Source organism: Anabrus simplex, chromosome 1, assembly GCF_040414725.1.
Source record: "Anabrus simplex isolate iqAnaSimp1 chromosome 1, ASM4041472v1, whole genome shotgun sequence".
In the NCBI taxonomy this organism is placed as follows: Eukaryota; Metazoa; Arthropoda; class Insecta; order Orthoptera; family Tettigoniidae; genus Anabrus; species Anabrus simplex.
Genome location: NC_090265.1, coordinates 1046560797 through 1046584273, shown reverse-complemented (window position 1 = coordinate 1046584273; position 23477 = coordinate 1046560797). Strand labels below are relative to the sequence as shown.

At 38.7% G+C, this 23477-nt stretch overlaps 1 protein-coding gene across 3 annotated transcripts in view; it reads right to left on the bottom strand.

The window, feature by feature from the left end:
* The window catches only part of LOC136875934 (BRCA1-associated RING domain protein 1), a 200257-nt gene that overhangs the window by 122248 nt on the left and 54532 nt on the right, over positions 1–23477 (bottom strand). For all 3 annotated transcript variants that reach the window (XM_068225354.1, XM_067149556.2, XM_067149562.2), the window contains exon 5: positions 6885–7081. In XM_068225354.1, coding sequence (XP_068081455.1) covers positions 6885–7081 — 197 coding nt within the window. The remainder of the gene's footprint in view (positions 1–6884; positions 7082–23477) is intronic.

The following is a 23477-nucleotide window of genomic DNA, read 5'->3' as shown; positions in this document are numbered from 1 at the left end:
GTATTCGGGAGATAGTAGGTTCGAACCCCACTGTCGGCAGCCCTGAAAATGGTTTTCCATGGTTTCCCATTCTCACACCAGGCAAATGCTGGGGCTGTACCTTAATCAAGGCCACGGCCGCTTCCTTCCCACTCCTAGCCCTTCCTTGTCCCATCGTCGGCAAAAGACCTATCTGTGTCGGTGCGACGTAAAGCAAAAAAAAAAAATCAATCCTGGGTTGAAAACGGAATATTAAAAGCTCTGTAAATCATACTTAAGAAGCCGGCTCTTTTATGAGCTCCCAGGTGTAAAGGATCATTTTTGATCATGTTGACACTCTGCGTTGGTTTTCTGAAGATGTTAAAGGAAAGGTTTTGATTATTTCTAGTAATTTTCAAGTCTAAATAATTTAAAGTGTTATTTACTTCAGAGTCAAGTGTGAATTTGATATATGGATCAAGGGAGTTAAGTTGGTTTAAAAAAGTCTGGCCATTAGTAATTCATTCATCTAGTATTACAAAGGTGTCATCTACAAATCTAGACCCATCAAGTTTGTCGATAATTTTAGTTTTTTCCATGTGATATATATAAATTTCAGCTAGGATGCCTGATGCTGGGGCAAATTATGTTATTCTCGTTTTTGCTAAAATATATTTGTGTTCAGGTATTTCCTACTAGAAAATCATATCTGTTATTTATGAAAGTCTGAATTGGTTTAAAATATGTTCTAATTAGGTGTGCAAGGTCTTTTGTTGCACCTTCCTACAGCTTTATGATCTCTTCACGAATACTTATCCTTGTACTCTCCCCAGCAAATCTCTCCTTGTCCAGTAGACTGATGAGCTGTCATTTGCTTCCACTTCCTAGTGTGGACTCTGCTCAATATTCAAATGTTTATACGAATCTGCTATTATTCTGGAAGTCGCTTAGTCAACTAGTCATTACCCTACAGAAGAGTGCCCTATATTCTATTTTAACAACCTATTACCATCTCAACGGCATTTCATAGTTGCCGCAGCTAGAGGACCTTTAAGGGTTCCCTAATAAAGCAACTCTTGGGCGAGCGTCAAGAGTGAACTACTAACAACACCACACCGAGGATATTCTGGTAATATTGGAAACTAGCTGTTGTACCCGTGCTTTGCTACGGGATTCCCGGAAAGACTGTCTTTGTAGTTTTCCTAACTGAAGTCAACTTAGGCCATTACAAAAACGTCTGCAGGAATATAGCAATTAAAAGCAATGTTATCATATAAAATACTTGATCAAATGAAAAACTGCACATTTTCTCAATTTTAACAAACAGTACTACGGTGCCGAACTAACAGTCCAAACTTCCAGTGCTGGAATTCCCAGGCCGCAGACAGCCATGAATACTCCTCTGCCATTATGCCATTAAATATGCACACTGCTCATTCCAATCAGTGCCTCAGAGTAGGGAGTGAATAGCTCGAATGTTATGATGAATCAGTTTGTTACGTACAAGTAGTATCAGCAAAATTTATGAACCAAAGGAATGACATGCTAAAGAAAAAAGTTATCTAACTCCCCAGCTACTTCGCGCCAATATTCAGGCAGGCTGTTATACTCTGTATGACCAAGCAGTTGGCCATACGGTTAGGGGTGCACAGCTGTGATCTTCCATCCGGGAGGTACTGGGTTCGAACCTGTGTCGACAGCCATGAAGATGACTTTCGGTGGTTCTTATTTTCACACCAGGCAAACGCTGGGGCTGTACCGTAATTAAGGCCAGGGCTGCTTCCTTCCCACTCCTAGCCCTTTCCTATCTCATCGTCGCCATAAAACCTATCTGTGTTGGTGCAAAAAAAAAAAAACCTCGGTATACAGCAGTAATCCCATCTATCGCAGATGAGTGGCAACATCAAACACAAAGCACATCACAATAAACAATGGTCAATGTAATGTTATTGTTGATCAATGTTATGAGCTTTCTATATTGTAGTCTTTCACATTTAGTTTTCTTTCGACTCTGTGATATTAGGGTGTCTTACAAAATTATTTATAGCATAGACTGTAGTTCCTTATTCACTGACTTACATACCGATTTTCATTAAATTCTGTTCATCCATTTTCTCGTGACTCGGCACTGATATAGACTTAGCAACAAAAAAATCAAAATTCATAAATATCTCAGTTACTATAACCAGCATATACTAATCTCCTTATCCAGCAACTCTAGGATTCCTATCTTTAACATTTTTTTAATGCGCACTGGACTTTTTACGTCTATGAATATCTTGAAAAACGACGTAACTTGGTCCCAGTTGTTCCTTGAATGTACAACAGCACACTTAAGGAGCAAGCATATATTGAATTCCTTGACCTACAACTGAACGATTTCCATCCCTTACAACTTTTTAATGCTGTACAGCGTCAGTGGGTAGGGTCTGACACATCCCACTCTGATGATTCTAGTGTCAGACCTAAGATGAAACGCTGGTTAATAGAGCAAACATCTGAAAAGCCTTACATCTAATCACTGGACAACGTGACTTTGGCTCAGTTGTTCTTCAGTTGGATAACAGCATCTTAAAGGAGCCAGCATATACTAATCTCCTTATCCAGCAACTCAAGGATTCCTCTCTTTAACATCTTTTTAATGCGCACTGGACTTTTCATGAATATCTGTCATGCTGCACGTCTCTATAATTCTTTTCTCAACATCTCACACGGTATGTACATTTACGAGACCTTATGTGTCTTTACATTGTTTGATTTCTTCAGTATTTATGTTTTTATTTCACTTTAGGCTGACGACCTAATATTAGGTCGAAACTAGTCCCTAATCATTTATGTAATTTATGTATATTTTGTATTAAAAAGATGGACCTTAATAATACATTAGTTTAACTCTATCATAACTGGTACGGTAAAAATGTATAAGACAAATTATCGGAAATTTAGTACTATATAACTTTTGTTATGTAGTAATTGTCGATAGGACAACTAACAACACAAATATTTGAGAATTACACTTTAGGCCCTCCCCTAAACTACCATTTTACTCATACATACATACATACATACATACATACATACATTCATTATCATTATAGACTGTTATGCCTTTCAGCGTTCAGTCTGCAAGCCTCTCTAAATGTCGCCACAATCCTCGATTTGCAACTAGTCTTGTGGCCTCATTTAGTTCTATACCTCTTATCTTTAAATCGTTAGAATCCGAGTCTAACCATCGTCGTCTTGGTCTACCTCTACTTCTCTTACCCTCCATAAAAGAGTCCATTATTCTCCTAGGTAACCTACCCTCCTCCATTCACCTCACGTGACCCCACCACCGAAGCCGGTTTATGCATACAGAGTCATCCATCAAGTTCATTCCTAAATTAGCCTTTATCTCCTCATTCTGAGTACCCTCCTGCCATTGTTCCCACCTGTTTGTACCAGCAATCATTCTTGCTACTTTCATGTCTGTTACTTCTAACTTATGAATAAGATATCCTGAGTCCACCCAGCTTTCGCTCCCCTAAAGCAAAGTTGGTCTGAAAACAGACCGATGTAAAGATAGTTTCATCTGGGAGCTGACTTCCTTCTTACAGAATACTGCTGATCGCAACTGTGAGCTCACTGCATTAGCTTTACTACGCCTTGATTCAATCTCACTTACTATATTACCATCCTGGGAGAACACACAACCTAAATACTTGAAATTATCGACCTGTTCTAGCTTTGTATCACCAATCTGAAATTCAATTCTGTTGAATTTCTTACCTACTGACATCAATTTAGTCTTCGAGCGGCTAATTTTCATACCATACTCATTGCACCTATTTTCAAGTTCCAAGATATTAGACTGCAGGCTTTCGGCACAGTCTGCCACTAAGACCAAGTCGTCAGCATAGGCCAAACTGCTTACTCCATTTCCACCTAACTGAATCCTTCCCTACCATTTTATACCTTTCAGCAGATGATCCATGTAAACTACGAACAGTAAAGGTGAAAGATTACAGCATTGTCTAACCCCTGTAAGTACCCTGAACCAAGAACTCATTCTACCATTAATTCTCACTGAAGCCCAATTGTCAACATAAATGCCTTTGATTTATTTTAATAATCTACCTTTAATTCCATAGTCCCCCAGTATAGTGAACATCTTTTCCCTCGGTACCCTGTCATATGCTTTCTCTAGATCTATGAAACATAAACACAACTGCCTATTCCTCTCGTAGCATTTTTCAATTACCTGGCGCATACTGAAAATCTGATCCTGACAGTCTCTCTGTGGTCTGAAACCACACTGGTTTTCATCCAACTTCCTCTCAACGACTGATTGCACTGTCCCTTCCAAGATGCCAGTGGATACTTTGCCTGGTATACTAATCAATTAGATACCTCGATAGTTGTTGCAATCCTTCCTGTTCCCTTGTTTATAGATAGGTGCAATTACTGCTTTTGTCCAATCTGAAGGTACCTTACCAACACTGCACGCTAATTTCACTACTCTATGAAGCCATTTCATCCCTGCCTTCCCACTATACTTCACCATTTCAGGTCTAATTTCACCTATTCCTGCTGCCTTATGACAATGGAGTTTATTTACCATCCTTTCCACTTCCTCAAGCATAATTTCACCAACATCATTTTCTTCCTCCCCATGAGCTTGGCTGTTTACAACACCACCAGGATGATTTCGTTTTACATTGAGAAGATGTTCAAAATATTCCCTCCACCTCTTCAGTGATTCCCTGGGATCTAATATGAGTTCACCTGAATTACTCAAAACACTGTTCATTTCCTTTTCCCCTCCCTTCCTAAGATTCTTTATTACTGTCCAGAAAGGTTTCCCTGCTGCTTGACCTAGCCTTTCCAGGTTATTACCAAAATCTTCCCACGACTTCTTTTTGGATTCAACAACTATTTGTTTCGCTCTGTTTCTTTCATCTACGTACAAATCCCTGTCTGCCTCGGCCCTTGTTTGGAGCCATTTCTGATAAGCCTTCTTTTTACGTTTACAGGCTGCTCTCACTTCATCATTCCACCAAGATGTTCACCTTTTCCCATCTTTACACACAGTTGTTCCTAGGCATTCCCTTGCTGTTTCTACTACAGCATCCCGGTATACCACCCCTTCACTTTCTATATCCTGAACCTGCTTACTGTCTACTGTTCGAAACTTCTCACTAATCATATCCATGTACTTCTGTCTAATTTCCTCGTCCTGGAGATTTTCTACTCTTATTCGTTTGCAGACAGATTTCACTTTCTCTACCCTAGGCCTAGAGATACTTAGTTCACTACAGATCAGATAGTGGTCTGTATCATCGAAAAATCTGCGAAAAACTCGTACGTTCCTAACATTTCCTGAATTCAAAGTCTGTTAAGATATAGTCTATTATTGATCTGGTACCCCTAGCCTCCCATGGGTAGCGGTGAATAGCCTTATGCTTGAAGATTGTATTTGTAACAGCTAAACCCATACTAGCACAGAAGTCCAGCAAACGCTTCCCATTCCCATTAGCTTCCATATCTTCCCCACATTTACCAATCACCCTTTCATATTCTTCAGTTCTATTCCCAACTCTTGCATTGAAATCGCCCATTAGCACTATTCTACCCCTGCTGTAGACCCTGACCACGATGTCACTCAATGCTGCATAAAACTTGTCAACTTCATCCTCATCTGCACACTCACATGGTGAATACACAGACACAATTCTTGTCCTAATTCCTCCAACTGACAAATCTACCCACATTATTGGCTCATTTACGTGCCTAACAGAAACTATGTTGCGTGCAATGGTATTCCTGATAAAGAGCCCTAACCCAAACTCTGCCCTTGCTTTTCTAACACCCGTCAAGTACACTTTATAATCTCCTATCTCTTCCTCGTTATCTCCCCTTACCCAAATACCACTTACTCCTAGCAATCCAGATGCATCCTCTTTGCTGACTACGCCAGTTTTACCTTCTTTCTTCCATAAGCCCCATTAATATTGATAGCTCCCCATCAAATTCCATTTCGTTCGCCAAGTTGTTTCCAAGGAGTCCCTCGCCAGTCAAATGGGAGTGGGACTCCATTACTCCCATAGGTCCGAGGCTTGCTTAAAATGTTCTGAGCTTGGTAAATTCATGAAGCAGGATGCTACCCTACTTGCACATAGTCCAAGTGAGGATCTCTCCTCTAACGGGTTATGGACCACTGGTGAATTGTATAGTCCTAGCCGCCTGAGCACAAAGAGGGCCATGACTCAGAATATGTCCGAGATGCCCACTCCCATTCCATAGCAACTGGTATCCCGACTCTCAGGACCACTTACTAGGCCACTCAGCCGCTGCCCATGGTTCACGAACTAGGACGTGACTACAGTAACCCACAAACATGAACCATCCGCGCGAATAAAATTATTTATGGCCTGGATTGTATCGACTTATTCTCCAACTTTCCATATTGATTTTCATTAGGACAGGACCACTAATAACAAATATCTGAGAATGAAATTTTAGGCCTTCCCTAAACTACCATTTCTCTCGGCGTGAATAAGATTAAGGCCTAGATTGTAGCGACTTATTTCCAGACTTTACATACAGATTTTCATTAAATTCTCTTGAGCCGTTTTCTCGTGATGCGTGTACATACATACAGAAATTACGGAAATTTTAAAAAGTGCATTTCCTTGTTACTATGGATACGGCCGATACAGAAATACCATCCTTTTAAAATTCTGAACAATGTACAAACAAAACTCTTATTTTATTTATATATATATATATTTTAACTTTTTTAATGCTGATTGTTTGAAGATCATTTTTAACATTTTCTCACTTCCACACACACACACCAACACCAGCTGAGAACTGTTCTAAATAGGGAATACTATCATTTTAATCAGATTTTCAAAAAAAAAAAAAAAAAAATTCACAAGTCTTACCTAGCTGAGTTCCCTTCAATGTTACAAACATCAGGATCTGCCCCATATGCAAGTAGTAAAGGTAGGATATCCAAACGCTGATGAATGACAGCATCATGCAGGGGTGTGTTGTTGTACAGACCAGGAGCATTCACAAAGGCTCCATTTTCTAGCAGCAATTGAACTATATCTTTATAACCCTTAGACACTGCTTCATGCTGAAACATCATAGACCATCATGCATTTATATTGTTTTCATAAATTCCAGCTTTATTAATAATATGTACAGTAGGAGCTTGATAACGTGTCAGGATTTGGGGACCAAGGTCATGATAGGTAAGAAAATAAACAATTAACTACTATATAAATTTTAGGCAGTAATGTGAAAGAAAACCTGAAAGCACTTATGTGCACATTGTTGGGTCTACAAGTATAACATACTCAATTTTCTATCCTTTGCGTCTTAAGCTTAGGATATATTTCATTTTTAAACAGGCTTCTTTTCTTTAAATACTTCCCAACTCTCTAATGACAACTGTTATCATGACCTTTACCTCACATTGCATCTCAACCCAAAATAGTCTTTGACAGTACAGTTACACTGCAGCTTAATTTTTTTTTTTTCTTCCAACTCCTTATCTTCACTCACCAAGTCATTCTGTTCAGCTAATTTTGAATTACTCATTGACTTCCTCAATGATAATACTTTCACAGCTTTGAATATAGGTACAAAATTGCACAATTATAGTGATAAATTCCAAAACAGCGCAAATTCACTGAATGCAATAGGCCTACACAGAGTTGGCCAAAAAATGCCAGTCAGAATATAGCGATGTTTCATGTTAAAACATATTTTTTAGAATCTAAAATATACAATCGTACATTATCCAAAGAATCTTGTGATAGATTTATTATGCTTATCAGCACTGATGAAGGGAACTCTTAGGTTTCAAAACGTCTTTTTTTTTTTTTTTTTTGCTAGGGGCTTTACGTCGCACCGACACAGATAGATCTTATGGCGACGATGGGATAGGAAAGGCTTACGAGTTGGAAGGAAGCGGCCGTGGCCTTAATTAATGTACAGCCCCAGCATTTGCCTGGTGTGAAAATGGGAAACCGCGGAAAACCATTTTCAGGGCTGCCGATAGTGGGATTCGAACCTACTATCTCCCGGATGCAAGCTCACAGCCGCGCGCCTCTACGCGCATCGCCAACTCGCCCGGTTCAAAACGTCTTGACTTAGCCTATTAAATTTTGGTACTCCTCTTCGGAGGTTACATATTAAGAATTTTATATTTCCTTCTCGTGTTCAAGATTTTGGCTTTTGAATGATCATTCTTATATCACCTCCATTTCATAGGTTTGTTCTCTGCCCCCCAGTGAATGAGCTGATAAGTCATAAAAGGAACTTATATGGTCGAATACATAATGAGATATCTTTTTTTTTTTTTTTTTGCTAGTTGCTTTACGTCGCACAAAGGTACAGCCCCAGCATTTGCCTGGCATGAAAATGGGAAACCACGGAAAATCATCTTCAGGGCTGCCGACAGTGGGGCTCGAACCCGCTATCTCCCGGATGCAAGCTCAGAGCTGCGCACACCTAACCGCACGGCCAACTCGCCCGGTGATCAGATATCTCAAAATGTAGATATGTGCTTATACACATTCTCTGTATGCAGAAAGGAGAAGGATCAGTACTTACCTGTGTATGCACAAATGTGGAGGATGCATAAGAGAATAAACTGGTGTAGATATCTCATTTTAGGTAATGTGACTTACCGGATTGTTCACTGCGGTCAGAGTTTTATATAATTGAAACACAGGTGCTGCAAGCTGCCCCTCCAAAATAAAAAGGTATCTTATTCCCTCGATAAGCCCTTTTACTATCTTTGGGTCACTATATATAAATTTCCGTAGGCAAAACATTCATGATACCATCATCACTTTAAAATATAGTGCCAACATCATACCAGGAAAGGTAAGCCCAAGCAATAACATGACTGGAAACAGACCAATGTAAGGGTAGTTTCGACGGGGAGCTGACTTCCTTATTTCAGAATACTGTTGATTGCAACTGTGAACTCACTGCATTAGCCTTTTTTTTTTTTTTTTTTTTTTTGCTACACCTTAATTCCCTCTCACTTACTATACTACCATCCTCTGAGAACACACATCCTAAATACTTTCAAATTATCTACCTGTTCCAGTTTTGTGTTCCTAACCTGACATTCAGTTTGCTTAGATTTCTTACCTACTGACATTAATTTAGTCTTGGAAAGACTAATTTTCATTTCATGCTCATTGCATCTATTTCAAGTTTTAAGATTAGACTGCAGGTTTTCAGCACAATCTGCCATTAAGACAAAGTCATCGCCATAGGCCAAACTGCTTACTACATTTTCACCTAACTGAATCCCTCCCTGACATTGTATACCTTCTAGTAGATGATCCATGTAAACTACAAATAATACAGGCGAAAGATTACAGCCTTGTCTAACTACAAATAATACAGGTGAAAGATTACAGCCTTGTCTAAGCACTGTAAGTACCTTGAACCAAGAAATTCTACCATCAATTCACACTGCAGCCCAATTGCCAACATAAAGTATTTACTGGACTTCTGTTCTAGTATGGGATTAACAGTTATGAATACATTCTTCATGCATAAGGCTATTCGCTGCTCAAAATGGAAGGGTAGGGGCACCAAATCCATAATAGACTGTATATTAACTGAATTTGAATTCAGGAAATTTGTTAGAAGTGTGTTGGTCTTCCGGGGATTTTTTGAAGATACGGATCACTAACTGATCTGTAGTGTACTATGTATCTCTAAGCCTTGGGTAGAGAATGTGATATCTGTTTGCAGATGAATAAGAGTAGAAAATCTCCAGGACGAGGAAATTAGAAGTAGATGGATATGATTAGTGAAAAGTTCCAAACAATGGGCATCAAGCAAGTTCAGGATATGGAGAGAGAATGGGTGGCATACAGTAAAAACAGCAAGGGAATGCCTAGGAACAGCTGTGTGTAAAGATGGGTAAAACGAAACATCTTAGTAGAATGAAGAAGTGAGAGCAGCTTATAAACGTAAAAAGAAATCATATCAGAAATGGCTCCAAACAAGGACTGGTGCAGACAGGGAATTGTACGTAGATGAAAGAAACATAGTGAAACAAATAGTTATTGAATCCAAGAAAAAGTGTGGGAAGATTTTGGTAATATTCTGTAAAGGCTAAGTCAAGCAGCAGGGGAAATCCTTCTGGACAGTAATATTCTTATTAAGGGAGGGAAAATCAGGTGAACTCTCAATAGATCCTAGGGAATCCGTGATCAGGTGGAAGGAATATTTTGAAAAATCTTCTCAACATATAAGGAAATCTTCCTGGTGACATCACAAACAACCAAGCTCATAGGGAGGCGGACAATGATGTTCGTGAAATTGCGCATGAGGAAATGGAAAGGATGGTAAATAAACTCCATTGTCATAGAGCAGCAGGAATAGATGAAATTAGACCTGAAATGGTGAAATGTAGAGAGAAGGCAGGGATAAAATGACTTCATAGAGTAATAGAGTAATAAGATTAGCATGATTGGACAACAACAGTAATTGTATCTACTGTATCTGTAAGCAAGGGAACAGGAAGGATCACAACAACTATCGAGGTATTTCATTGATCAGTATGCCAGGCAAGGTGTTTGTTGGCAAGATATGGAAAGAGAATGGGTGGCATACAGTAAAAACAGCAAGGGAATGCCTAGGAACAGCTGGGTGTAAAAATGGGTAAAACCAAACATCTTGGTAGAACGAAGAAGTGAGAGCAGCTTATAAACGTAAAAAGTTGTTCATCGATAATTGCTAATGTATCGTCGACAAAACGGAGTCATAAACTGAGTCCGTTGATGTTTTTTACTATTTTGTTGTATTCTAGATTGTCCATGTAGATGTCCGCTAAAACGCCGAGATTGGGTCTCCCATAGCTAAGTATAGTATACTTCAGCACAACTGAAGTATTTTCAGTGCTTAACACTACGGCTTACAATACTATCAAGAAATTACCATAACAAGTGGAAAAACATCATTTTGCTGAAAAACCCAAGATAAGGACAACCACTGCACAGAAGGAAGAACAATTCAATTGCACTCCTTATTTGGGCACATCATTGTGGGGAGGGAGTCGAATCCATAGTTTTCTGAAAGTCTGGATGCTGTTTTCGTCCGAGTTCAGTTCCCATCGCCTTGGGGGTAAAAGAAAGAGACGAAAAAGAATGTCCAAGATGGCGGATAATATGGATGTATGTGTGGATGTTCCACCTTATCTCTCAACCAGAGTTGTTATACACATGACTTACTACTATCTGGAAAGAAACACTGTGGGGGTAAGACACCACTAGCAGCCTTAGAGGTGAGGGGTGGAAATGTAGTGAATTATAAAAATAATAGAATCCATCGTTTTCAAGGTCGGTGAGATTCATAGTAATATTCCAAATGTCGTTCAAATCCAAATTCAGTCCCCATCGCCATGAGGGTAGGAAGGGGTGAAAATGAAAATGTTCAAAGTGACAGATTATGAATATGCAGTGTGATTCAGCAGTCCCTTCCAATATCGTTTGCTGCAGCCCAACTAACGTGCACATGGTTATAGGGGTGCTATTCCCCTGTAGGCGTACTGAATGGTACTAATGTTCAGTGAGCATATTTTGCACACGATTCTGAACCCTAGCGAAATGCTATATCATCCGTTTGTGAAACATGACGCCTTGAAATCATCTAGCAACGTTCTTTTACCATGTAAATACGTTAATGTGTCGTGTCTCGTGACTGGGTGTAATGAAGAGGGGAATCAATGCATAAAACTAGGTAACAGTGTGGTAATTAATTTCTTAAACAACGAACCAGATGGCACATGTACTCTGCTCTCGTACTACCAGCATGTTTCCAGCAGTGTAGCATAGCGGATGTGATTAGGCGTTCACCTAGCAATTGGCAGAATGTGCCAGCGGCGGTTCAAATCCTGCATCGTTTGAATATTTTTGCATCGGTATAAAGTTTGAATACATAAACACAGGCCCACGTTTGCCACATTCGAACAGTAGAATGACACTGTTATTCATCTTGTGCCCTGCGCATACTCTGCTGGTTAGGGTCTGAATGTACTGTAATCTCTGCTGCCATTCGGCATGTTTTCCACGTTGACATGCTCCTCATTTATGGGGAAGCAAGACAAAATGTGTGCGAGGCACTATGTCTGTACCAGGAACGTTATCCCAACTGGCGACACCTGGCTGCTACGACATTCCACCATGCTGAAAGACGCCTAAGCACAACAGGCATGATTTCCAACCAGCCACCAGTCCATGATAGGCCCGTTACATCGGGTGAAACAGAAGAGGCCGTTTTGGGGGCAGCTTGTAATAATCCACACATCAGTACAAAGGCGACTGCACGACAGGTGAACAGCAGCCAGCTGTCCGTCTGGCGAATACTGCATGAACATAAATTTCACCCATACCATCTTGAGCTACACCAAGAGCCCATGGGCGGAATTTTGAAGTTGAATGGAGTTCTGTTGGTGGCTACTAGGCAGGCTCGACAATGATGCAGCACTCGTATCGCATACCTTGTTCTTGGATGAATCGTGTTTCCACAATAATGGGAACGTCAATCGCCACAACATGCACTATTGGAATCTAGACAATCCTAACTGGGTGTGACAGGCAGCCCATCAAGTACGATGGGGAGTGAATGTTTGGTGTGGAATCTTGGGGGATCGCCTGATTAGACCTTATTTCTTTGAGGGCCATTGGACGGGCCCATGCTACCTGCACTTTCTGCATCGAGAACTCCCACTGCTGCTGGAGGATGTGCCCTTGCACAATCGTTTGACGATCTGGTTGCACCAGAATGCCACAATTGTGGTAGATTTATATCAAGCTAATATTGTATAATGATCCATAATTGTATTTTTTGAAACCTGAATAATTTTTTCTTTTGAAATATATTTTCGAGGATGTTCGTATATATAGTTGTTGAATGAATATTTTGATACACTCATAATTTTTAAGAATTGCGCTTATAAGAGCCTGCTCGATCTTCCAGCATTAAAAATAGGATTAAAAATGAGTCATATGCGAGTAAATGTAGAATGCAGTTTTTTGTACTGTCACCCACAAAGTAACCTACAGTAACAGCAATTCATACCGTACAATCCCGATATTTAATGCAATAATGTCCCCGGAATACCGTACCGAAAATAGTAATAACCTGACCATTTCCCATTATACAATGCCTATTAAAAGGAGCTCTATAGTAAACATGCATCATTAGTTACCTGTATGTCGGGTCTAATATGCGAGGCAAAAATTATTATTATTTCTCCTGGCCAAAAAAATGGGGGAGGGTCTTATATGTGATGGGGTTTTACTGTAGATGCGCTGGTATAACTACCTCATACCACTTACTTTCCCAATGTTAATAGTTATTTTCTTGCATATGGTATAGATGCTTCATTACTTCATTTGTTAAGACCTAATATGAGGGTAAACCCAAAAATAAGGTCTCCTATTTTTTTTATAAATACAGAACTCTGTTCGTGTAGCTGTTAGTCACAATATTGTGAAGAGTGTTTCCCGTGCTTGCATATAAGCATGTGCACGCTGCACTGAGGCCCTCAGTCTTGGCTTGGCAGCCGTTGAGAATGGAGCTCCCGTTGGATGTTACCGCCAAGTGCGAAGTGCACGCAGTTGTTCGGTTTTTGAAAGCAAAATGTACTGAACTGACTGAAATCCATCAACAAATTGACGGAAGTGTATGGTGAGTCGTGCATGGATGTCAAAAATGTTCGTAAGTGGTGTAGAGAGTTTGCAGCCGGTCAGACAAATTCACGACAAAAAGGAGCAGGAGACCATCAATTTCCATCGAGACAGTCGTGAAGGTTGAACAAATCATGCGTGAAGATCAGCGGATCACACTGGATGATCTCTGCACTTTAGTTCCTGAGGTTTCTCGAAGTGCCGCTCACAGAATTTTAACGGAAAAGTTGAAATACCGCGAGGTGTGTGCAAGATGGGTACCACGCATGCTGACTGAAGGCTACATGCGGCAACGAGTTGATTCTTCCCGCACATTTCTTCAACGCTTTGCAGCCGAACAGGACAACTTTTTGGACTCAACTGTCACAGGTGATGAAAACTGGGCGTTCCACTTTACACCTGAGACCAAGCAACAATCACGCCAGTGACGGCATCCTTCTTCGCCAAAGCCGTGGAAATTCAAGCAAACACAGTCTGCCGGTAAAGTCATGACAACTGTGTTTTGGGATCGAAAAGGGGTATTGTTGGTCGGCTTTATGCCCGCTGGGACCACAATTAACGCTGACGGGTACTGTGAGACCCTGCAAAAAAACTCAGACGGGCAATTCAGAACCAGAAAAGAGGAATGTTAAGCAAGGGCGTTAACATTCTCCATGACAACACTTGCCTGCACGTTGTCCGGCAAACCGTTGCTCTCCTGCAACAGTTTCAATGGAACATCACACACCCACCCACCCACCCTATAGTCCCGACTTGGCCCCCGGGGACTATCACTTGTTCCCTAAGTGGAAAGAACATTTGGCCAGAAAGCGATTCAGCACAGATGACGAGGTGAAAGATGAGGTTCACAACTTTCTGAACAGCATGGCGGCGAGTTGGTATGACATGGGCATACAAAAACTGTCACAGCGTCTACAAAAATGCATCGACCGAAATGGTGATTATGTAGAAAAATAGCAAAATGTTCAAGCTGTAAAATGATGTAAACCATTGTAGAAATAAACAGGTCTATGTATTTATAAAAATATAGGAGACCTTATTTTTGTGATTACCTTTGTATCTGCTATTAACACGTGTTCATAAAATTGGTGATCCGAACATCTGAGAGTCCCCTTGTACATAGGGTTCATAGGTTGCTGCAAGGTCCTTCCTCGACGTACCAGTGCTCTGTCTTGATGAAATCACATTCTTTGACCTAACTGATGTGGTATATCTCTTTTAGTTTCAGAAGAGCATCCCGCAAGAAAGTAAGGTATGTGTGTGAATTTAGTCTGTCAGGTAGTAAATACAGTCCTATGATGTGACTTCACAGAATTCTACCCTAAGCTGACAATCCTATTGTCCAAAATGTTGCACTCTTGCAAAATTGAAAGGGTGCAGAGTTTGTGAAGTCTTGGTGGAGGGGGTTGAGGTTGAGAAGGTGTGGCTAAGGGCCTATTCGCTGCGCGAGGAGGAGGCGTCGGCAGCGTGAGAAGGGGCGGTGGGGTGGTGTGTGTGTGTATTGGATTGGTGGGAGTGTTTACTGATTTGGTGTTAAATATTTTATAAAAATTACAATTCAGAAGGAATTTTTTTTTAATAGAATTGGAATCTGTTCATAAAGAGGACTTTTATTATCTATAACGTCATTTAAGTTTTTGTCTTTGTTGAATTGTTGATCTAGGAAGATGTATACAGTTTTCATATTCCATCATGAGTTTACCTTTTTCAATTCTTTTTAAGATTTGTAGGTCCTGATCTATTGTCGTAAATTTGTGACCTGTTTCCTTCATGTGGTTACTCATCGCAGAGAACTTATGTTTTTGGGCGTTATAAAGTTCTGCAAATATCTAGTTGAGAAACAGCGGCCAGTTTGACCAACATAAGAACAATTACATACTGAGCATCTGAGTCTATATATACCTGAGTTTGAGTATTTGTTATTAGTTGAATTGACTGAGTTATGATTAAAAAATAAATTTCGATTTGTATTCTGCGTTGTGTAAGCGATTTTTACGTCGTGTTTTTTTTTTTAAGGGATTGGTAATTTGATGGATTTTTGGGTTGGTGAATGTGAACTTTGCGAATTTTGGTTTGTTGGGTTTAATTGGAGAAAGGTTTGTGGTTGATTTTAGTCTTTATTAATGATTTTGTTGATCATATCTGGATTGAACCTGTTGAATCTGGCCGTTTCTTTTATGAAATCTAATTAATTTTTTAGATTATTCGGTGAAAGAGGGATTTTTAATGCCCTGTATACTAAATTGTAATAAGTGGCTTTTTTATGGGAATTCGGGTGCAAAGATTCGTTTTTTGTAGTTACTGGAGTAAATGAAGGCTTGCGGTAAATTTGGAAATCAAATTTGTCTACAACTCGCGTGATTTTGATGTCTAGAAAATTGATTGAGTTGTTTTCGTTTTCCTTTGTGAACTTTATATTATTGTCTAAATTGTTTAGGAACGTTAGGATGTTATCACTATCGTTAAGTTGTTTATCGATAATTGCTAATGTATCGTTGACAAAACGGAGTCATAAACTGAGTCCGTTGATGTTTTTTACTATTTTGTTGTATTCTAGATTGTCCGTGTACATGTCCGCTAAAACGCTGGAGATTGGGTCTCCCATAGCTAAGCCTTCTTGTTTATATATTTTTTGTTGAAAGTAAAGTAATTATTGTGTAAAACAAAACTTAATAGCTTTATGAATTCATCTACTTCAATTTTACTTAATGTGCTATGATTGGAAAGGTTGTTTTTTATTATGGTAATAGTTTCATTGACGGGTATATTTCAGTACATATTCATGATGTCAAACGAATATAAAACGTGATTTGGTTGTAAATTGAATTTGTTTAAAGTTTCGCAAAGTTCGATAGAATTTTTGATGGGCTTTTCATTGTGAAATTTAAAATGTATTTTTAAGAACTTGTGGAGGAATTGAGAAGTTTTATAAGTGGGACTGTTTCTGCTATTGATTATTGGTCTAATGGGGTTATCCTTCTTGTGTATTTTAGGTAATGATCTTGCTGTAGGTAGTTTCGGATTCAGAGTGATCATTTTTTGATAGTCTAGTTCATTTATATATTTTTTCACGAGAGTTTAATCCTGATGTAAACATGGTATGTCAACGCCTCTGCCAAAGAAAGAGTTGTGATTCGCTTAGCGTGTAGTATCGACCTCCACCCCGTCAACGTCATGTGTTTAGACGTACAGGGCTTCGCACCGCCTACGTAGACAGTGCGAAGATCTGAACTTCTGAATAAATGAGTAAACCTGGATTCTGTTCACTTAGTTTATTGAACACATTCATAATGCACTGCCGTTTTTTTTTTTTTTTTTTTTGCTTTACGTCGCACCGACACAGATAGGTATTATGGCGACGATTGGACAGGGAAGGGCTAGGAGTGGGAAGGAAGCGGCTGTGGCCTAAATTAAGGTACAGCCCCAGCATTTGCCTGGTGTGAAAATGGGAAACCATGGAAAACCATTTTCAGAGCTGCTGACAGTGGGGTTCGAACCTACTATCTCCCGAATACTGGATACTGGCCGCACTTAAGTGACTGCAGCTATCAAGCTCGGTCACAATGCACTGCCTATGGTCACTTCTGAGCGGTTTTCCCCTTTTGTGCTTCATTACACGCGATGGTCCTACCTCTTGCTCCATTTCTCTCACTATGAATACCGACTCACTTACTGCTGCTGCAGGATGCAACACCTTATCTCCACGCTGTACAGCTTGGGACTTTCCCCCACTACGAGAAGACTTCCAGTATTACACCACACCTTGTTCCTTCATTTCTCGTTATTTAATCACTATTTTATTTTAAAAAGCATATGCATATACCGGTATATATGACAACCATATTTTAATTTGATTATGTACTCTTCTAAACTCTCTAAATGTAATAAACTAAAATAAAAATAAAATTAATGCGACATACTACTTTTCTTCAAGCTTGCATACAGTCGAGTGAGTGCGACGGTTGCTTCTCCAATCAACTACGTCTATGTCCATGTGCATGTGCAAAGGCCAGGTGCTCTGCCTATTTGTTTACATCAGGATTAAACTCTCGTGAAAAAGCGGTTAGTAGGAATATTGAATTTTGAAGGAGTGTGTTTAGATTGCGTTGTATTTTTACTATGGGACCTTTCTTGATTATTGTGTAGGTTTTATCGGAGAAAAAATCTTTTGCTTTTTTGATGTAGTCTTGTTTATTCATTAAAACTGTTGTATTGCCCTTATCAGCCTTAGTTACTATGACATTATTGTTGTTAATTTTAGTTTTTAGTTTTAGGTTTTGTTTTGAAATGTTAGAATTATTGTTAGCTAATATATCATTGACGAGTGTAGGCATTTTCTTTTTTATTTCGTATTTTACATAATTTTGTTTCTCTAAAGGAATCGGTTTGTTAATATTAGATTCGGTCTCAGCGATGGTGCTGATTATATCTTCGATCTTTTGTGGATTAGGCCAGTTATACTGTATTTTATGCCTTTATTGAGGAGATCCATTTCACTACCTGAGAAAACTGTCAGATTTCATTGAAGTGGGAATGTTCGTCAACGAAGGCATAGAAAGCCTAGTGTTCCTGTTCTGGTTGAGGGCTTTGGATTCGGGTTTTTGTAAACAAGTTAGCTTGTGGTTTATCGTCTTTTGTTTTCTATCTAATATAGTGGTCAGTTTATAGTCGGTGTACCTAAGAAAAGAACTCCATTCAAGTGGAGATGAATGGTGTGAGATGGTCAAATGCATCCGGTATAATTGTAAATTTAGGAATGATTTTTTTCTTGTACATTTGTTTAATTTCATTTCTCAGCCATATGTTGTTTACTTTATTTTGAGTGCTGTTTGACTTTTGGTATGGAATATTTTTCCTTTGTAGTGGTTTAAGGAACTTAGGTATTTGTCCTAGTTTCAGGCAGTCCTTGAGAAATGTTATGTCTTTTAAGATTTTACCGATCTTAAGGTTCAAATACTTATTCATTTTAACGTTTGCCTGGTTGGCTTTGATATTACACGTGATAAAATTTGGGTCCGTATTGAAAGTATTTGTATTAAATAACACTAGAATGTTTATATTGTTCTCCCATCTATTCAATACAGTACAATCTTAAAAGTTAGGACTTTGTCCTCATCAAAATATTAGCATAAAATAGGGAACATGCATGATCCAGGGTTTTAATTAAAAATATGCTAATCTGATTCAAAATTTCATGCAGAATTCAAAAATGTGATCAGAATGTACAAATAATAACTCCAAACATGATAAAAATCTAAATCAATGTACGAAACTGTCATGTGATGCAAGTACGCGATCTCATTGGTCTGACATCAGCGTACAGGTTGACTGAATTAGCAGGCGAAATAACACATAGTGTGCTGTGAGAAGCAGGATACACTTTGCGTATTTCTACTTTATGTTAGTGTCTGGCATAGTTAAATTCAAGGTCTATACATTGGATAATAATCTGAGTGGTATATTTTAGACTTAAAATGAATCCTGTGCAGACAGTGAGGCAGAAAACTTATAAATGGTGTAGAGTTCCGATGTGCAATAGCACATCGCATACCATCCCAAACAAATTGTTTATAAATGTTCCAAATACCCTAAAACTAGGGAGAAATGGATTTTGGCGAGCCGGAAAAATGCTGGTGATATATCGGAAAAGTCTACAGTTTATTTTTTTGAAGATTTTAACGTAAGATGAATTTGTTTGAATTTTCAATCACTTTTCCATGTCAGCTGTTCTAGTGGTAAAACTTTAAATTTTAATGTATGATGCTTTATTTAAGTGCTTCAATTACATCTTGGAATATGAAAGTAATAAACAGTGCATTAATTAATGCTGATTATTAAAGTATTCTCCAAACGTAACCTATGTTTTGGGTGATCCATGTCAAGATAATAAATCAAAGGGGTTATGAACCATGTTGACAGCTCTGATTCTACCAATTTATCTTGGCATGCGACAGTTATATATGTCTTTACTGAAGACTTAATTTGTAAAAAAATTTAGGCTATATCTAAATACTCTATAATATAACAAGAATATAACGTGAATTTAACAAATGTATAACTCTACACAAAAACAATGCTGGTCTGTTGGGGTCTTATAAGTTAACAATGCTCAATTATATTAATATTAATGAAATAAATAACATAATTGCACACAGGTGAAAATAGTGATGTTGGTGTTTAAAATATTATCCAACTTAGCCTAAGTTTTAGGTTATACAAGCCAAGTCAATAAACCGAAGGGTAAAAATACCAGGTGAGTTGGCTGTGTGGTTAGGAGCGCGCAGCTGTGAGCTCGCATCCAGGAGATAGTGGGTTTCGAACCCCACTGCCGGCAGCCCTGAAGATGGTTTTCCGTGGTTTCCCATTTTCACACCAGGCAAATGCTGAGGCTGTACCTAACGCCACGGCCGCTTCGTTCCCATTCCTAGGCCTTTCCTGTCTCATCATCCCCATAAGACCTATATGTGACAGTGTGACATAAAGCAAAAAAAAAAGTAAAAGTCACAGCACCCAAAGACATTCCTGTATTGAACGACTAAAATGTCACCAGGACACTTTTATGCCTGATATGCTCAGCTTGTTAAAAGGCAAATGTAATTAATGTGATTGGCTTTACTCCCCGCTAACTACTTCTACGGTTTTCAGAGACGCCGATGTGCAGGAATTTAGTCCTGCAGGAGTTCTTTTACGTGCCAGTAAATCTAACGACACGAGGCTGACGTATTTGAGCACCTTCAACTACCACCGCCTGAACCTGGATCGAACCTGCCAAGTTGAGGTCAGAAGGCCAGCACCTCAACCGTCTGAAGCCGTCAGCCCGACTTGTGAAAACTAGATGAAGTCATATTTATCTTTATCATGTTTAACTTTTTCCCTCCACAAAGATATTTAATGTTTCTCTTTCATGGGCCCCAGAAGTGGGTAGGCCAGTTGTCCCAACCATAAATATATATTTTTTTGGGAATGATAGATTGTAGCCCTATAGTACTATGATCTTTCTTTCCTTCTTTCTTTCTTAATCAGTTTATCCTTCAGGGTTGGTTTTCTCTCGGACTGAGCGAGGGATTTCACCTCTACCGCTTCAAGGGCAGTGTCCTGGAACATGAGACTTTTGGTATGGTGATGAAACTGGTGAGGAGGGCCATTACCTCGCCCAGGCGGCCTCACCTGCTATGCTCAACAGGGGCCTTGTTGGAGGATGGGAGGATCGGAAGGGATATACAAGGAAGAGGGAAGGAAACGGCCGTGGCCTTAGGTGCCTGGAGGAGATGTGGGAAAATACGAAAAACCACTTTGAGGATGGCTGAGGTGGGATTCGAAACCTCTCTACTCAGTTGACCTCCCGAGACTGAGTAGACCCCGTTCCAGCCCTCGTACTATTTGTTTTCAACTTTCATGGCAGAGCCGGGAATCAAAACCGGGCCTCCGGGAGTGGCAGCTAATCACATTAACCACTACACCACAGAGGCGGACTAGTACTACAATGCTACCTATATGTTTATGTTAGTGCTGAAATCCGATTTCTTACTTTACTAATGCTGAAAGCCCGAAAATGTAATGTTATTCTTTAATATGGGAATCAGTCTAGAAGGAAATGTTGAAAGTGATGCGATATCTATCCAGGTTTGTTGTTATCCTAATACTATGGGTTACAGTACATTGCACGTATATAAAAGACGCCACTTACAAACTTGCTTTTTATCCGTGAATTTCTGCGACCACAAAAGTCACTATTTTTCAAGAATGATGACATCTACACATGGTAGATTGTCTGACTGTGCTGTTTTGAACCTTTCTTCTGTCATTTCAAAGTTATTCGCAATCATAAATAATAAACAATCGGCTTTTAGCAACGGCTGATGCACAACGGCTGGTAGAGCTGCATGCGGTACTGAATTGTGACGTCACAGTGCGCCGCTTACGTCAGAGGCCGTTTCACTCGCCTTGCGGAAAGGCACTGTTAAATATTTTTTTAATGGTCGAAAACAAGGCAACTTACCACAATGTAATACGTTTAAGTACTATTTCATTGGTGTACTTTTCGAAAAAAATATTTTTGAAAATTATGCATGTTCCCTATTGATACATTAGATGGTATTAGATGGTACATGTTTCGCCTACCCTTTTATATATATATATATATATATATATATATATATATATATATATATATATAATAACATGTTCTGGCTGACTGACTGATTCATCATCACAGAGCCAAAACTACTGGAGAGAACGAAATGAAATTTTGGGGATATATTTATATTAGAGTGTAGGTTCTCACTAAGGGAGCATTTTTGGATATTCCATTGCTAAGGGGGTGAAAAGGTGGGTGTGGGAGGGTGAATTGTTTCAATAAGCATATATATATATGTCAAAAACTTAAATACAGACTTAAAAATTGGTATTTAGAATTTCCTTTAAAAATAAAGAAACACGTATTTTTTTTGTTTTTCGAAAATACCCTTAAGGGTAGTGAAACAAGGGAGAAAGGGGGTTGAATACCTTTTATGAGGATACTTATATCTAAAAAACTGAAGATGTTTGCAGACGTGAAAATTGGTATTTGGAATCTCCTTTAAAAATAAAGAAACACGTATTCTTTAATTTTCAGAAAATCACTTAAGAGGGTGAAAGAATTGAAAAATTATTTGAATTATTTGTGTGAGGATACTTTCATCTAAAAGAAGACTGAAGATGTTGCAGATGTGAAAATTGGTATTTCAAATCTCTTTTAAAAATAAAGAAACATGTTTTTTTTGTTTGTTTTCAACTTGAGAGAAGACTGTTTCTCAGATGTACAGTTCTATGTCGCATGGTCATTGTTATTGCACATATTGTATTAACAATTACAAGCAAGTAATTATATCATTTATTTCTGTTTTTAAATTTACAATATTGTAGTATTGTAGTATTTTATTTATATAATGTATTTGTTGATGAAGTTGTGTATAGAGTGCAGCACCTTGCTGGCGGGACGGAAGAGACATGCCGCGAATAACATGTGGAGACAACAGTCTCTGAAATTATGTAACTGCACACCAGTGCTAACATTTTTAAGTTCAGCCAAACCATTGGCACAACTTTACTTACGTCTTTTCAAGCGTAAATCATATTTCTAGTGTTTTTAGTTTCAGTGCTTACCTCATGTGTGTGAATGTATATGTACAGGCAGTACATACAGTAATGGTGTGTTTTAGTTCACGTATAACAAAATAAATTAGTGACTTGTGTGCTCTTTATTTTTTACAAAACGTTGTTTTCTTAATAACATTTAAGTGGTCCTCCGAAAGTGTACTTTATTATGTGGTTATTACATGCGACCACCAGAGGTAAGGTTAGATCGTGAACATACAGTAGTTTCATCTTGGTCAAAGAGTCATCTTAGCCCCAAAAGGCAATATTAATTAATTAATTTATTTATTTATTTATTTATTTGGGAAACCAAAACAGCGAGAAGCCGAATTACAGAGTTCCGCAAAGAAAAAATATATTAACAGTGGAGTAGCACAAGGCAAACATTAAAAATAAAAGTGGAAGAACAATGAGGAAAAACATCTGATAAAAATAGAGGAAAAAATTAAAAACTAACAAAATAACAGAATAACTGTAGAGACACAACAATTAACAACAAAACATAAAGGCAAAAGAAACAACGAAGAAAATTGAAGACTGAACGTAAAACGAAAAGAAGAACTTATAGCTAGGCACTGTAAGATAAATACAGATATAACACATGAGTAATGCTGTAGTACAGTAAAAAATTAATTAATAAATATTACATTATGTACAAAAGAGAGGACA